The sequence below is a fragment of the Salmo salar genome, chromosome ssa14 (genome assembly GCF_905237065.1).
Source record: "Salmo salar chromosome ssa14, Ssal_v3.1, whole genome shotgun sequence".
NCBI lineage: Eukaryota > Metazoa > Chordata > Actinopteri > Salmoniformes > Salmonidae > Salmo > Salmo salar.
Window position 1 is genome coordinate 65,927,576 of NC_059455.1, and position 16,298 is coordinate 65,943,873.

The window sequence follows — 16,298 nt, forward strand, 5'->3', positions numbered from 1 at the left end:
CTAACATCTGACCTCATAGCAGTTGTGGCCCTCAGGCTCTGGCTCAGTGAACTGCTGATTGGTGGGCGTAGAGACGGAGGCAGCCTCCGACCACGCCGAGGAGGAGAGCAGCCCATCCAGTCCCATGTGGAGAATGGTGTACACCACCGAGACATCAGTCTGCTGCTCCAAAAACACACATTATTAGAAAACAGAGCATATCTAATGGAAAAATGCCCAATAATTTCTATTCTTTATATATAGGAAAAGGTTTATTTACCCGGTAGCAGTCAAATGTCACGTCCACAGACGTCTCATGGTGGAGGTGAGATGCATACTGGGTCACCCTCCCAGCCACATACTGACAGAGAGATACGACATGTTAAGGCCAAATGGAATAAGTGAAGAAAAGCCTAATCTAATACTATTTCAGTAGTATTTACATCTTACCAGGATCCAAGTGATGGACTGCACCTTGTTGGCACAGTAGGGGATGCCCTCTAGACTAAGTCTGGCTGTCTCCCTGGAGATGTACCACACCAGTTGAGTCTCCAGGCCTCGAACCCTACTTACATGGTGCATCCTCACCACCACCTGTTGTGGAGAGAAACAACAAGTAACATCAACAAAACAACATCAGCCATCGTTGTAACATATTTCCATCAAGATCACATGACTCTGACAATGTGGATTAGGACTAGTTAGTTACAAAGACACATACCTGGGATCCACCACGCATGTAGGTGATAATGGGGCTGATGAAATGGAAAGTCCTCCAAGCTTTAGCCAGCGGACTGGCATTGTTCTGCACAGGAGGGGGGTGACATTACAATACATTCAGGTTAGAAACTGCTAACATTGTAACAGTGATGTGTGTGTCACTTACTCTGATCACAACAGGCCCACAGTACAGGGGGCTGAACCTAATCGGTATCAACTGCCAATTACCAGTGGCCTCCTAAAGCAGACAACAAAGATTTTTAGAATTAATATCTGGGATACTTTTCAAACAAAAAAAACTACAACTTTCTGAAAATTGTACCTCAAGGAAAGTCGGCACATCTGGCCCATCCTCAAGGATGATAGCAGCATCCTGGACATCAAGGATGACTGGCAGCAGTGGCACATCCAACTGGACCTCATCCAGTACATTTGATTCTAAAATTAGGAACAGGAATACAAACATACAATTGTCAGGATGTAAAACGTATCACGCTAGCTAGTAACGTCACTACTTGTAAAAGTCCAAAAGTGTTTCGCTTAGCAACAATTATTAAAGTTAACATTAGCTTGCAAGTCTATATTACAGAAATACACAACATTTCACAAATTACATTTTCAATGTTGAATGTGGTAAAATAAGTAGTTTAAAACTCCACATACCCTCTTCAAAGTCGCTGTCCACCTCCCGATGATCGCGAACCCTGCAAAATGGAAAAAGACAACCCACAAATTAATTTAAACAACCTGTCGACGCAGAAGGCTGCTGACGTCCTCGCACTCTCTCTACCAACCTTGAAAAGCACCCAGGCATTTTCCAGTCGATTTTTCAATCTCAGGTCTCACAAATCAGTCAACTTTGTTGTTGTTAAACAGCAAATTGAAGTTGTTCTTGTTTTCGAACAGAAAACCTTCAATAGAACGCTGAGATGTTCTAATGGTTAGATGTCTCTTGGCAACACATATTTTAGAAAATTGTTGTTTACAAAATGGACAGCTGTGTTGCCATAGAAATGAGTTTGGAACTCTATGGTTATCATTAGAATCTTAGAATATAATTACAATGATGACCAGAATATAATTACAATGATGACCAGGAATGTTTTATGTTGTTGGTATAAAATAAAACAAAAATACCAAATGTTTTTTTTAAAGTCACTACCTAGGTCATTGGCCCATTGAAATGTTTTAGCTTGTTTCATGGAAGTTGTTGTTGAACTTCTGAAAGTCTAGGCTTTGGCTCAGTAGGCTATAAAGTCTTGTGGAGCACAGACAACCCGGGTTAAAACATATTGACCACATTCAGACAAGGGGGGCGAAGCCAAAGCCCACTGAGGTTGGAGAGCACTGTAGGATCTGCATAATAATAATCCATACCTCTTTTATAAACAGGATATTATTATCATTGATTATGTCAAAGTGTATGAATAAGTCTGATTGAACTTTTCCATGGCAGGTTCACCTTCCGAAGCCGGGTGAGGTTCCCTGAGCTGACAAGATAAAAATCTGTCATTCTGCCCCTGTTCCCCGGGAAGGCCGTCATTGTAAATACCTATACCCTCTGGGTTCCTGCATGAACACCACTAACCACGCTATGATCCAACTAGTGGTCTGTATGCACTACTACACCCTCTCTCACATGAACACTAACATTGGTTTCAGTTGGAAAGACGCTAAATGATTCAGACATTAATGGTAAATATGGCAAATTGAAACAAAAATACCGAAGATACCTGAGTCTACAATGGCAGACTCTTAATGTAGAGTACAGATAGTGAGAAGTTACATTCAAGACTGAAGCAATTGTGCCCTCTAGTGGTCGACTTTATACTATACCCGCTCTTTCCATGACAGACTGACCAGGTAAATCCAGGCCAAAGCTTTGATCCCTTACTGGTGTTACTTGTTCAATCCACTTCAATCAGTGTAGATGAAGGGAAGGAGACAGACAGGTTAAAGAAAGATTTTTAAGCATTGAGACATGGATTGTGTATGTGTGCCATTCAGAGGGTGAATGGGCAAGACAAAATATTTAAGAGTCTTTGAACGGGGTATGGTAGTAGGTGTATAAAGATTGGTCCACCACTGTGGGAAGCATTGGAGTGAACATGGGCCAGCATCTCTGTGGACACCTTGTAGAGTTCATGTCCCGGCAAATTGAGTCTGTTCTGAGCAACGGGGTGCAACTCAAATATTAGGAAGGTGTTCTTAATGTTTTGTAAACTCAGTGTATTCAGGCCTACATATTTTTAAATAGTACAGAATCACACATCACAATACAAAGCCATAAAGTGTGGGCCTGTAGTACCTGTACATCACCTAAACTTTGTTTTTTCATTTCCATATGCAAAGAATAAAGCATAATTGTTCATGTAATAATGTAATATTAGCCTCATAACTCCAGGAAGAGGAAATAGTGATGAAATAATCAAGTAAATGAAAAGACAGAGACAAATGCTTTTGAACTACTAGTTATTTTATTTTAAAATGTAAATTTCAGTGCAAAGTAATGTAGCGCAGTAGTGTCTAGATCCCTGTTTGGTGGCAAAGTGTCACAAGAATCCTGTGGGAGAGAAAACAAGAGAATACATTAATTCATTGGGTGTTAACTAATCAGGGTTCAACGAAGCACTTCAAGTCCTCAATTCCTGAGAGCGAGAAAGAGAAGTGTGGCCTTTCAGATCTCTGCAGCAGGACTACATGCTGGCCATGAGGTTCTCCATGTGGTACCCCAGGAGGCTGGAGAGCTCAGTGACCAGAGACTCTGGGTTAAAGTACCAGGCCAGCTGCTGCCCAAACATGTCATCTAGCAGAGCCATCAGCCCGCCCTGAAGAGAACACCACACAACACATAGAAAATGGCTCTGAGTTACTAGCTTATCAAGAGCAGAGAGACAATGAGAGTTACTCCTCATAAAACGGCATTGAAACCCTGTTATTCATGAAAAAGTAAAGAGGAAGTAAACTAGGAATAGGGAAGTAAACTCTTGAATCTTACATTGAGCAGCAGCAAGTATCTCTCTGCCTTTGGCTCAATGCTGGAAGTTACGGGCAGGAAGGAGTACAGGAGAGCGTACAGACGCTCCATGAACCCACCAGGGTGCTAAAGGAAACAGGAGAGAAGAGAAATTGAAGTGAAATTACAAATAGAGAGACATCGAAACATGTACCAGTGAGATGCTACTTACCACCATCAGGGACTTCTGAGCTGTCATCATCCCAAACATCACCAGTTCAAAGAGGACATCTATCAGGTTAACATGATGGATCTAGGACAAGAAGACACATTTGGAGAAAATCGGAATGATTTCAAATAGATCAGCTACTGTGATGTATAAAAGACATGCATGTGGAAGAACAAAGTGAGACTTGAAAGAGTTAATGAACTCACCTTTGCCTCAGCCAGCTCCCTCTCAATGTCAATCTGCTTGGAGGGGTCACTCAGGTAGTCCACAAAGTCGTTATAGGCACGGATGAATTCGGCCTCGTCCTATCACAAAGCAAAGAGCATTGATGTTAGTGAACAGAACACATTTCCCATCGAGGACTCTCTCTTTCCCTTGAATGAATAATGAGTTAGTGAGCTACCATGTGGTGGGCCTGAACCAGTGCGCCCATTAGGACCTTTCCTGCCACAAACAGATGGTTCCTGCTCAGGGTGGAACCGAACAGGGTCTAGAGAAGAGGGAAGAGTTAGGGTGAGACACCCATCTTCCTCTAGGAGACAGACAAAACAAGAAGATACAGAATGAAAAAATAAAAGTGGGTCCACTCACAGTGAAGGCCTGGCGCAGGGAGACAAGCCTCAGGGCGATGTCCTCCACTCTCTTGGTGGTAAGGTAGAGGCTGTGGGAGGGAGGGAATGGAGCATGTCAACAATTAGAGTCAATGGGGATAACAGCATGGTGACCACTATCCTTCAGCATCTGACAAGCCCAGACAACACAGACATTTACAGGAACTCACTTTAGCAGAGGAACCTCCCTCTCCTTAGGCAGCAGGTCCTCCTCCCAGCCCTACAACAACAGAACAAACATTCAACATCAGTGACCAATGCAATGACATGACAAACAATGAGTCAATGGAAGGATCTTAATGCTACTCGTCAATAGTATGTGTACTGTAGGTGCATGTGTAACATCTGACCTCATAGCAGTTGTGGCTCTGGCTCAGTGAATTACTGATTGGTGGGCGTAGAGACGGAGGCAGCCTCCGACCACGCCGAGGAGGAGAGCAGCCCATCCAGTCCCATGTGGAGAATGGTGTACACCACCGAGACATCAGTCTGCTGCTCCAAAAACACACACAACACACCTGTTTACCACACATGTTATTAGAAAACAGAGCATATCTAATGGTAAAATGCCCAATAATTTATATTCTTTATATATAGGAAAAGGTTTATTTACCCGGTAGCAGCCAAGTGTCACGTCCACAGACGTCTCATGGCGGAGGTGAGACGCATACTGGGTCACCCTGACAGCCACATACTGACAGAGAGAGACGACATGTTAAAGACCAAATGGAATAAGTGAAAAAAAGTCTAATCTAATACTATTTCAGTAGTATTTACAGCTTACCTGGATCCAAGTGACGGACTGCACCTTGGTGGCACAGTAGGGGATGCCCTCTGGACTAAGCCTGGCTGTCTCCTTGGAGATGGCCCACACCAGTTGAGTCTCCAGGCCTCGAACCCTACTCACATGGTGCATCCTCACCACCACCTGCTGTGGAGAGAAACAACAAGACAACATCAACAAAACAACAGCAGCTATCACTGTAACATATTTCCATCAAGATCACATGACTCTGACAATGTAGATTAGGACTAGTTAGTTACAAAGACACATACCTGGGATCCCCCACGCATGTAGGTGATAATGGGGCTGATGAGATGGAAAGTTCTCCAAGCTTTAGCCACCGGACCAGCCTTGTTCTGCACAGGAGGGGGGTGACATTACAATACATTCAGGTTAGAAACAGCTAACAATGTAACAGTGATTTGACTGTGTGTGGGTCTCTTACTCTGATCACAACAGGCCCACAGTACAGGGGACTGATCCTAATCGGTATCAGCTGCCAATTACCTGTGGCCTCCTAAAGCAGACAAGAAAGAGTTTTAGAATTAATATCTGTGATTCTTTTCAAACATAAAACTAAAAACTTTCTGAAAATTGTACCTCAAGGATAGTCGGCACATCTGGCACATCCTCAAGGATGATAGCAGCATCCTGGACATCAAGGATGACTGGCAGCAGTGGCACATCCAACTGGACCTCATCCAGTACATTTGATTCTAAAATTAGGAACAGGAATACAAACAAACAATTGCCAGGAGGTAAAATGTATCAAGCTAGCTAGTTCTACTAGCAAAAGTGCATCGCTTAGCAACAGTTACTAAAGTTAACGTTAGCTTGCAAGTCTGGATTACAGAAATACACAGCATTTCACAAATTACATTTTCAAAGTTTAAAACTCCACATACCCTCTTCGAAGTCGCTGTCTCTGTCTACCTCCAGACGATCGCAAACCCTTCAAAACGGAAAAAGACAACAAAAACAACCCACAAATGAATATGAACAAACTGGCGACACAGTTGGCCACCGACGTCCACGCACTCTCTCCACCAATCTTGAAAAGCACCCAGGCATTTGAATCAGAGAGGTGCGGGGGGCTGCCTTAATTGACAACCACGTTTTGATGCCGAACTGCAGTCAGGTCAAGACCCTGGTGAGTACGACGAGCACGCAGATGGGCTTCCCTGCGACGGTTTCTTACAGTTTGTGCAGAAATTCTTCAGTTGTGCAATCCCACAGTTTCTTCAGCTATCCGGGTTTCTGATCTCAGACGATCCCTTAGGTGAAGACGGATGTGGTCTGCTGTTGTGAGGCCGGTTGGACATACTGCCAAATTCTCTAAAACAACATTGGTAGAGAAATTAACAATACATTCTTTGGCAACAGCTCTGGTGGACATTCCAGCAGTCAGCACACCAACTGCACGCTCCATCAAAACTTGAGAAAAAACTGTGCCGTTGTGTGACAAAACTGCACATTTTAGAGTGGCCTGTTATTGTCCCCAGCACAAGGTGTACTTGTGTAATGATCATGCTGTTTAATCTGTTTATTGATATACCACACATATCAGGTGGATGGATTATCTTGGCAAAGGAGAAATGATCACTAACATGGATTTAAACAAACTATGCACAAAATTTGAGAACTTTTTGTGCAAATGAAACATTTCTGGAATATTTCATTTCAGCTCATGAAACATGGGACCAACACTTTACATGTTGCGTTTATATTTTTGTTCAGTATAATATTGATTTTGAGTGAGAGAATGGTATATGAATAACACCCATTGCCTCCATCATAAAGAAGGATCATCACATTTGATTAAACTATTCAAATCTACAGTAATTCAGATAATTACATCACCCTTTGTCATATTCTATATATCCAATCAAAGCTGTAAATTACTGTGACATAAGTGCAGTGCTAAATTTCTACCCTTTTGATGGCTATGTTGTCTAGTTGATCCATGAATTTCTCATTGTCTCTTAGATGTACATGGTTCAATTAAAAAGCTAAATATATGGACCATAAGTGCGTGGAAAAACTTAACACATTTTTAGTTTTTGGTGCATTTCTTTAATTATACTTTTAACCAAACCAGTTTTGCATTTTTTCAAAGTACCGAGGAACCAATACACATGAATGTGTCATTGGAGGACAGTGTACTGCTATATTTGTAATTACAATAAATATTCTTAATTTATTGAGGTTGATTTGATGCAGAAGTGAGAGTAAATGCCAGTGAACACAGACCTCCAGAAACTGATCGACACTCATCCTAGACAGTGTCACCCCGCTTCAGCTACATAGCATTGCAGTGTATTGGAAATATTTTTAAGTATACATTTGTCTGGTATCAGTATAGATGGAATGGCGTTTAACTTGAATTTGGAAATAACACTTTTTCTGCCACCATTACAAGGCATTGATATTCTCTCACACACAAAATGTATTCACTGCTTTCCTTCAGAATGGATCAAATAGGCAGAGGAATGCTTTCATATACATTACCAGTCAAAAGTTTTAGAACACCTACTCATTCAAGGGTTTTTCTTTGTTTTTACTATTTTCTACACTATGAAATAACACATATGGAATCATATAGTAATCAAAAAAGTGTTAAATAAATCAAAATAAATGTTATATTTGAGATTCTTCAAGTAGCCACCTTGATGACAGCTTGGCATTCTCTCAACCAGTTAAGCCTGGAATGCTTTCCCAACAGTCTTGAAGGAGTTCCCACATATACTGAGCACTTCTTGGCTGCTTTTCCTTCACTCTGCGGTCCGACTCATCCCAAACCATCTCAATTTGGTTGAGGTCGGGGGATTGTGGAGGCCAGGTCATCTGATGCAGCACAACATTTGAAAAATAAAGAAAAACCCTTGAATGAGTAGGTGTTCTAAAACCTTTGACCGGTAGTGTACTTCAACAGACAAAACAAGCCTGTCAAAACAGGCGTGGAAAACTGAGAAAAACCCTGATGAGGCTTCTGCCGATTTGACATTTCTGCCAGCCAAACAGCCAGGAGTTTAACGAGAAGACCCCTCACCTGACAGCACTCCTCTGGATTTATTCAAACTGTTTTTCAGTGTGAACACTGTCAGAACCCTCTACCTCCACACAAACAAACAAGCTGATTCAGACTAACAACATAACACGGAAAGGGAGAAAAGAGGAAAAGCATTGGTACAACCAAGTTTTATAATTTCATTGGAATGGTCATCCTGCTAGGTCAGCTGAGGTTTAGAAATATATGATGGATTACAGGAGGGAAAATATATTCTCAATGAGCTGTGCAAGAAGGATGGGACTGCACCCATGACCCACCAAGCATTCATAGAAGAGCTTACAAACCACATTTGTGGGGTGTCTGTTGAGCTATTAGAACAGGTGAGAAATGCACAATTGAGGATGAAAACTACACACGCACCTGTCCCTGTCAAAATGCCTATCGCTGTCAAGAAAAAGGGTGTTGTAAAAAAGGTATTAAAGACGTGCCTACAATGCAGGAAGAATGGAATCTCGATTGAAGTGCCAACAGTGCCAGGTAGCACTCTGCGTCAGGCCTGACAGAAACTGCTTTCATGAAGCTCCTTTTGAGTTGAGCGGAGGACAGCAGTAAAAGAGAAACCGCTAGTCTTAATTTAATAACAGATTGTCATTTTTTTTCCTGAGTTGGACAAAAGTATTTTTAATGTGCTAGTGGTACATAAAACTTTCTCAAAGAGAAACTGACCAAAAGCTCACATTTACTACAGAGTATGAAAAGCGTACTACAGAGTATGGAAAGCGTACTACAGAGTATGGACATTCAGCGCCCCCTATGAAAATACTTTATTTGGAGCAAATAAACGTACCTCGGTGACGATAAATTGTTAACCACAAGCAGGGCAGGCTATGCCCAAACAAAGCTTTATGTGAAGGTTTAGTAAGTTTACTGATGTAATGTAAACATTTACTTGATAAAAATCACCTTGTGTTAGCTGAGTATTGTAAACATGAGGAAGCAGGGGAAAGTAAGAACCTTGGACAAGTAAGCCTTGTCTGAGTCAGAAGGGCCCTGTAGTGAGAGGCAGCTTGATGAAGTTCTCCAAGTACACCCCTGGACAGGATGCGCAGGGCCTTACATCCCAATTCAATATGGAAGTGGTGAGATGATGTGGATGCTACGCTACAGGACTGTTTTGCTAGCACAGAGTGGAATATGTTCCGGGATTCATCCAATGGCATTGAGGAGTACACCACCTCAGTTATCGGCTTCATCGATAAGTGCATCGACGACGTCATCCCCACAGCGACCGTACATACATATCCCAACCAGAAGCCATGGATTACAGGCAAAATCCGCATCGAGCTAAAGGCTAGAGCTGCCGCTTTCAAGGAGTGGGACACTAATCCGTACGCTTATAAGAAATCCCACTATGTCCTCAGACAAACCATCAAACAAGCAAAACGGCAATACAGGATTAAGATTGAATCCTACTACACCGGCTCTGATGCTCGTTGGATGTGGCAGGGCTTGAAAACTATTATGGACTACAAAAGGGAAACCCAGACGCGAGCTGCCCACTGACACGAGCCTACCAGATGAGCTAAATGCCTTTTATGCTCGCTTCAAGGCAAGCAACACTGAAGCATGCATGAGAGCACCAGCTGTTCTGGACGACTTTGTAATAACGCTCTCAGTAGCCGATGTGAGCAAGACCTTTAAACCGGTCAACATTCTCAAAGCTGCAGGGCCCAACGGATTACCAGGGCGTGTACTCAAAGCATGCGCGGACCAACTGGCATGTGTCTTCACTGACATTTTCAACCTTTCCCTGACTGAGTCTGTGATACCTACATGTTTCAAGCAGACCACCATAGTCCCTGTGCCCAAGGAAGTGAAGGTAACCTGCCTAAATGATTACTGCCCCGTAGCACTCACCTCGCTCGGTATCCAAGAAGTGCTTTGAAAGGCTGGTGATATCTCACATCAACAGCATCCTCCCGGAAACCCTAGACCCACTCCAATTTGCATACAACCCAAACAGATCCACAATCTTTATCACACTCCACACTGCCCTTTCCCACCTGGACAAAAGGAACACCTATGTGAGAATGCTGTTCATTGACTACAGCTCAGCGTTTAACACCATAGTGCCCACGAAGCTCATCACTAAGCTAAGGACCCTGGGACTAAACATCTCCCTCTGCAAATGGATACTGGATCCGGCCCCAGGTGGTAAGGGTAGGCAACAACTTGTCTGCCATGCTGTTCCTCAACACTGGGGCCCCTCAGGGGTGTGTACTTAGTCCCCTCCAGTACTCACTGTTCACCTACGACTGCATGGTCAAACACCACTCCAACACCATCATTACGTTTGCTGACGACACAACAGTAGTAGGCCTAATCACCGACAATGATGAGACAGCCTATAAGGAGGTGGTTAGAGACCTGGTAATGTGATGCCAGGACAACAACCTCTCCCTCAATGTGAGCAAGACAAAGGAGCTGATCGTGGACTACAGGAAAAGGCTGGCCAAACAGGCCCCCATTCACCCCTACCTCCATGTGCAAATTACCTCAACTAACTTGTACCCCCGCATATTGACTCAGTACTGGTACCACATGTATACTGCTCAAAAAAATAAAGGGAACACTTAAACAACACAATGTAACTCCAAGTCAATCACACTTCTGTGAAATCAAACTGCCCACTTAGGAAGCAACACTGATTGACAATACATTTCACATGCTGTTGTGGAAATGGAATAGACAACAGGTGGAAATTATAGGCAATTAGCAAGACACCCCCAATAAAGGAGTGGTTCTGCAGGTGGTAACCACAGACCACTTCTCAGTTCCTATGCTTCCTGGCTGATGTTTTGGTCACTTTTGAATGCTGGCGGTGCTTTCACTCTAGTGGTAGCATGAGATGGAGTCTACAACCCACACCAGTGGCTCAGGTAGTGCAGCTCATCCAGGATGGCACATCAATGCGAGCTGTGGCAAGAAGGTTTGCTGTGTCTGTCAGCGTAGTGTCCAGAGCATGGAGGCGCTACCAGGAGACAGGCCAGTACATCAGGAGACGTGGAGGAGGCCGTAGGAGGGCAACAACCCAGCAGCAGGACCGCTACCTCCGCCTTGGTGCAAGGAGGAGCACTGCCAGAGCCCTGCAAAATGACCTCCAGCAGGCCACAAATGTGCATGTGTCTGCTCAAATGGTCAGAAACAGACTCCATGAGGGTGGTGTGAGGGCCCGACGTCCACAGGTGGGGGTTGTGCTTACAGCCCAACACCGTGCAGGACGTTTGGCATTTGCCAGAGAACAGCAAGATTGGCAAATTCGCCACTGGCGCTCTGTGCTCTTCACAGATGAAAGCAGGTTCACACTGAGCACATGTGACAGACGTGACAGTCTGGAGACGCCGTGGAGAACATTCTGCTGCCTGCAACATCCTCCAGCATGACTGGTTTGGCGGTGGGTCAGTCATGGTGTGGGGTGGCATTTCTTTGGGGGGCCGCACAGCCCTCCATGTGCTCGCCAGAGGTAGCCTGACTGCCATTAGGTACCGATATGAGATCCTCAGACCCCTTGTGAGACCATATGCTGGTGCGGTTGGCCCTGGGTTCCACCTAATGCAAGACAATGCTAGACCTTATGTGGCTGGAGTGTGTCAGCAGTTCCTGCAAGAGGAAGGCATTGATGCTATGGACTGGCCCGCCCGTTCCCCAGACCTGAATCCAATTGAGCACATCTGGGACATCATGTCTCGCTCCATCCACCAACGCCACGTTGCACCACAGACTGTCCAGGAGTTGGCGGATGCTTTAGTCCAGGTCTGGGAGGAGATCCCTCAGGAGACCATCTGCCACCTCATCAGGAGCATGCCTAGGCGTTGTAGGGAGGTCATACAGGCACGTGGAGGCCACACACACTACTGAGCCTCATTTTGACTTGTTTTATGGACATTACATCAAAGTTGGATCAGCCTATTGTGTGGTTTTCCACTTTAATTTTTAGTGTGACTCCAAATCCAGACCTCCATGGGTTGATAAATTGGATTTCCATTGATTATTTTTGTGTGATTTTGTTGTCAGCACATTCAACTATGTAAAGATAAAAGTATTTAATAAGATTATTTCATTCATTCAGATCTAGGATGTGTTATTTTAGTGTTCCCTTTATTTTTTTGAGCAGTGTATATAGCCTCGTTATTGTTATTTTGTGTTACTTTTTATTATTTTTTACTTTAGTTTATTTCGTAAAAAATTTCTTAACTCTTTCTTGAACTGCACCGTTTGTTAAGGTCTTGTAAGTAAGCATTTCACGGTAAGGTCTACACTTGTTGTATTTGGCGCATGTGACAAATAAAGTTTGATTTTATTTGATCTCCTTAATGCTGAGTGCCAAGCAGTGGTGCGTCAGGTCCCATTTTTAGAGTCTTTGGTATAACTCACCCGGGGCGTGAACCCCCAGCCTGCCAAAAACCACAAGGATACGGAGTCTGGGTGCTATCAACAACATAGCTCAGGCAGTAGGAAGCTCTCTCATCCATTTATATGCAGATGATACAGTCTTATACTCAGCTGGCCCCTCCCCGGATTTTGTGTTAAATGCTCTGTAACAGAGCTTTCTTAGTGTCCAGCAAGCTTTCTCTACCCTTAACCTTGTTCTGAACACTTCTAAAGTTTCCCAAAGCACACACATCCCTGGGTCGCTGGAACGAGCTGCAACAAACACTCAAACTGGACAGTTTTATCTCAATCTCTTCAAAGACTCAATCATGGACACTCTTACTGACAGTTGTGGCTGCTTTGTATGATGTATTGTTGTCTCTACCTTCTTGCCCTTTGTGCTGTTGTCTGTGCCCAATAATGTTTGTACCATGTTTTGTGCTGCTACTATGTTGTGTTGCTACCATGTTGTTGTCATGTTGTGTCGCTACCATGCTGTGTTGTCATGTGTTGTTGCCTTGTTATGTTGTTGTTTTAGGTCTGTCTTTATGTAGTGTTGTCTCTCTTGTCGTGATGTGTGTTTTGTCCTATATTTATATTTAATATATTTATTAATTATTTTTTTTAAATCCCAGCCCCCGTCCCCACAGGAGGTCTTTTGTCTTTTGGTAGGCCGTCATTGTTAATAAAAATTTGTTCTTAACTGACTTGTCTAGTTAAATAAAGGTTAAATAAATACAAATTTAAAAAAAAAAGTTTTGTTAAAGAAAGGCCTACAATGAGGAGGCAAATAGCTTCAGGTTCATTTGACACATTTTTTGGGAAGTCATGTCTTTGATCTACTGAATGTGTTCATAGTGGGTGTATTTTGTTTTGGGAATACAGATCTGCATCCTAGGGCTCGATTCAATCCATAGCGCAAAATATGTGTTTGAAATTATATACGGTTGAAATTGAAAGGCAATTTCCGACTGAGCCGACTTATGCAGCGTTTAACGTTAATGCAGTCTCTTTGAATGCGGAAACATTGCCTTTAAATGTCAATCGCGCTATAATATCAGCGCTATGGCTTGAATCGAGTCTTTAACCTATTGAACACGTCTTTATACTTGTCTGAAAGGAAAATGCATTCAGTACTACCCGGTGTTTGATCAGTCTATTGTTTTTAGTCAATGGGGCCTCGCTTTTGTGTTATTGTTTTGGATTGATTACAAAATAACCTGACTGAGTGTTCATGTTGCTTGTCAACACACCTGTGAGCAGTACAGTCTTGAACTGTATAATTATTGGTTGTTTGAACCGTTTTCTAGTCATTGATTAGATATTGTTACATTTGATTATTTTACTTCCTTTTACTATTCATTGGTTACTGATATTTTTGTCCTATTTGACCTGTTAGTAACATACAAATTGTTATTTGGGTCCATGCAATCACTTATGAGAGATTTACATGTCTATTGATTAATAAATTCATTATCATTGAATGCAATTTCTCTGTGGTCAACTCACTACACCAAAAATGTGTCTGCATAAAAACTATTAGGCCGGGATTCAAATTGATCACAGGTCCTAGGCATTGCGGATTTTTAAGTCAATGTTCCTGTGTTCGTGGAGTTCCCATTCACCATAAACGCTATTTCGGCTCTGTCGGAAATTGCCTTTAAAAGCTTCAATGCCTGTAACCAGCGATCGGATTGAATCCCGGCTCTACACTTACTCATCAATAAAAGATACAGAAGCTGTCATCTCTTTCTTCACTGCACAGTGAGCAATAGACCTCATGAGGGTGCCAAAGATCTGAGTTAAAAAAATGGGCACGTGGTTGCAACCTGAACCATTTCTTCTTTCGAATCCCTCACAAAATATGGCTGTCATTCATCTCCAAGTATATAATCATAATCAAATTATTGATATAACATTTCACAGGACATTAGACTTGGCTAAAACTTCACATGAACATGCTTGGAACATCAGAATCTGACAGCGCAAAGTATGGTTCTAAGCTAAATTAACCATGTAAATTAGCTATTTTTATTGTTATAAAAGAAAGCAATTTTAATGTATGTTCAGACCAAGTCAAAAAACACGATTCACTGGACATGGTCCACTTGAAACAATGTGATTTATTCATACCCTTAATCTTCACCTAGGGGCTGAATTACGATTTAGGAAATTAGGTCTTTCTTACGCACGCCTTTCCTACGCACTTCTCAGTAGTTGTTAGCTATTCAGGCTTACTTATCAAGGTGCATAACAGGCTTTGTTATGGTTCCCTTGCGCATGCTGAATAAATGTAATTCAACTGCTGAAAACCATCCCACTTGCTAGCCAAACGTTTTTCTTGTGGGGTTTTCAGTACATGTATCTTAAGCCATCCCTTTTAATATGGTATCCCTTGTTAGATTGAATTTTGTCGACAGACTCAATAGAATATTGAGAGAACGGGTTTAAAATATTAGGGATCAATGAAAGAAAGCTCACTATAGGCTATGCATAAGCCTATTTGTGTCCTGTTGAAAAACAAATGATAGTCCCACTAAGCCCAAACCAGATGGGATGGCGTATCGCTACAGAATGCTGTGGTAGCCATGCTGGTTAAGTGTGCCTTGAATTCTAAATAAATCACAGACAGTGTCACCAGAAAAGCACCATCACACCTTCTCCTCCATGCTTCACAGTGGGAACCACACATGCTGAGATCATCCGTTCAACTACTTTGCGTCTCACAGCGGTTGCAACCAAAAATGTAAAATTTGGGCTCATCAGACCAAAGCCAGATTTCCACCGGTCTTATGTACATTGCTTGTGTTTCTTGGCCCAAGCAAGTCTCTTCTTATTGGTGTCCTTTAGCAGTGGTTTCTTTTCAGACATTTGACCATGAAGGCCTGATTCACGCAGTCTCCTCTGAACAGTTGATGTTGAGATGTGTCTGTTACTTGAACTCTGTGAAGCATTTATTTGGGTTGCATTCTGAGGTGCAGTTAACTCTAGTGAACTTATCCTCTGCAGCATTGGTAACTCTGTGTCTTTTTTTCCTGTGGCGGTCCTCATCAGTGCCAGGTAGCCTAGTGGTTAAAGCATTAGGCCAGTAACCGAAAGGTTGCTGGATTGAATCCCTGAGCTGACAAGGTAAAAATCTGTCATTCTGCCCCTGAACAAGGCAGTTAACCCACTGTTCCTCGGTAGGCCGTCATTGTAAATAAGAATTTGTTCTTAACTGACTTGCCTAGTTAAATTTCATCATATTGCATGATGGTTTTTGCAACTGCACTTGAAGAAAGTTGTTGACAGTTTTTAAGTAACGATGGATTGTTTTTCGTTGCATATTTGAGCTGTTCTTGCCATAATATGGACTTGGTCTTTTACCAAATAGGGCTATTTTCTATATACCATTCATACCTTGTCACAACACAACTGAATGGCTCAAACGCATTAAAAAGGAAAGAAATTCCACAAATGAACTTTTAAAAAGGCACACCTGTTAATTGAAATGCATTCTAGGTGACTACCTCATGAAACTGGTTGAGAGAATGCCAAAAGTGTGCAAAGCTGTCATCAAGGCAAAGGGTGACTACTTT

General features: G+C 42.6%; 2 protein-coding genes across 2 annotated transcripts; both read right to left on the bottom strand.

The window, feature by feature from the left end:
• Nucleotides 1-1,683, bottom strand: LOC106569920 (uncharacterized). Its single transcript, XM_014141659.2, has 8 exons — nucleotides 1,494-1,683; nucleotides 1,363-1,403; nucleotides 1,022-1,137; nucleotides 866-937; nucleotides 701-784; nucleotides 430-573; nucleotides 260-340; nucleotides 1-162 (listed from the first exon to the last, which is right to left on the bottom strand). The coding sequence occupies exons 1-8, from the start codon at nucleotides 1,511-1,513 to the stop codon at nucleotides 1-3; spliced, it is 720 nt and encodes a 239-aa protein (XP_013997134.1). The 5' UTR covers nucleotides 1,514-1,683.
• A 1,492-nt stretch (nucleotides 1,684-3,175) lies between these two features.
• LOC123726589 (uncharacterized) lies at nucleotides 3,176-4,941 on the bottom strand. Its single transcript, XM_045693691.1, has 8 exons — nucleotides 4,846-4,941; nucleotides 4,666-4,715; nucleotides 4,476-4,545; nucleotides 4,288-4,374; nucleotides 4,091-4,189; nucleotides 3,888-3,968; nucleotides 3,698-3,802; nucleotides 3,176-3,527 (listed from the first exon to the last, which is right to left on the bottom strand). Exons 1-8 carry the CDS (start codon nucleotides 4,939-4,941, stop codon nucleotides 3,396-3,398), a joined length of 720 nt encoding a protein of 239 aa, XP_045549647.1. The 3' UTR covers nucleotides 3,176-3,395.
• Nucleotides 4,942-16,298: the final 11,357 nt, after the last annotated feature.

Coding starts and splice junctions, on each gene's coding strand:
- LOC106569920 (XM_014141659.2), bottom strand. CDS start 1,513: ATGCCTGGGTGCTTTTCAAG. Junction 1,138..1,362: donor GGACAGCGACTTTGAAGAGG/GTATGTGGAGTT, acceptor TCCTAATTTTAG/AATCAAATGTACTGGATGAG. Junction 785..865: donor GTGGGCCTGTTGTGATCAGA/GTAAGTGACACA, acceptor CCTCCTGTGCAG/AACAATGCCAGTCCGCTGGC.
- LOC123726589 (XM_045693691.1), bottom strand. CDS start 4,941: ATGGGCTGCTCTCCTCCTCGGCGTGGTCGGAGGCTGCCTCCGTCTCTA. Junction 4,375..4,475: donor CCCTGCGCCAGGCCTTCACT/GTGAGTGGACCC, acceptor CCTCTTCTCTAG/ACCCTGTTCGGTTCCACCCT. Junction 3,969..4,090: donor GGGAGCTGGCTGAGGCAAAG/GTGAGTTCATTA, acceptor TTCTTGTCCTAG/ATCCATCATGTTAACCTGAT.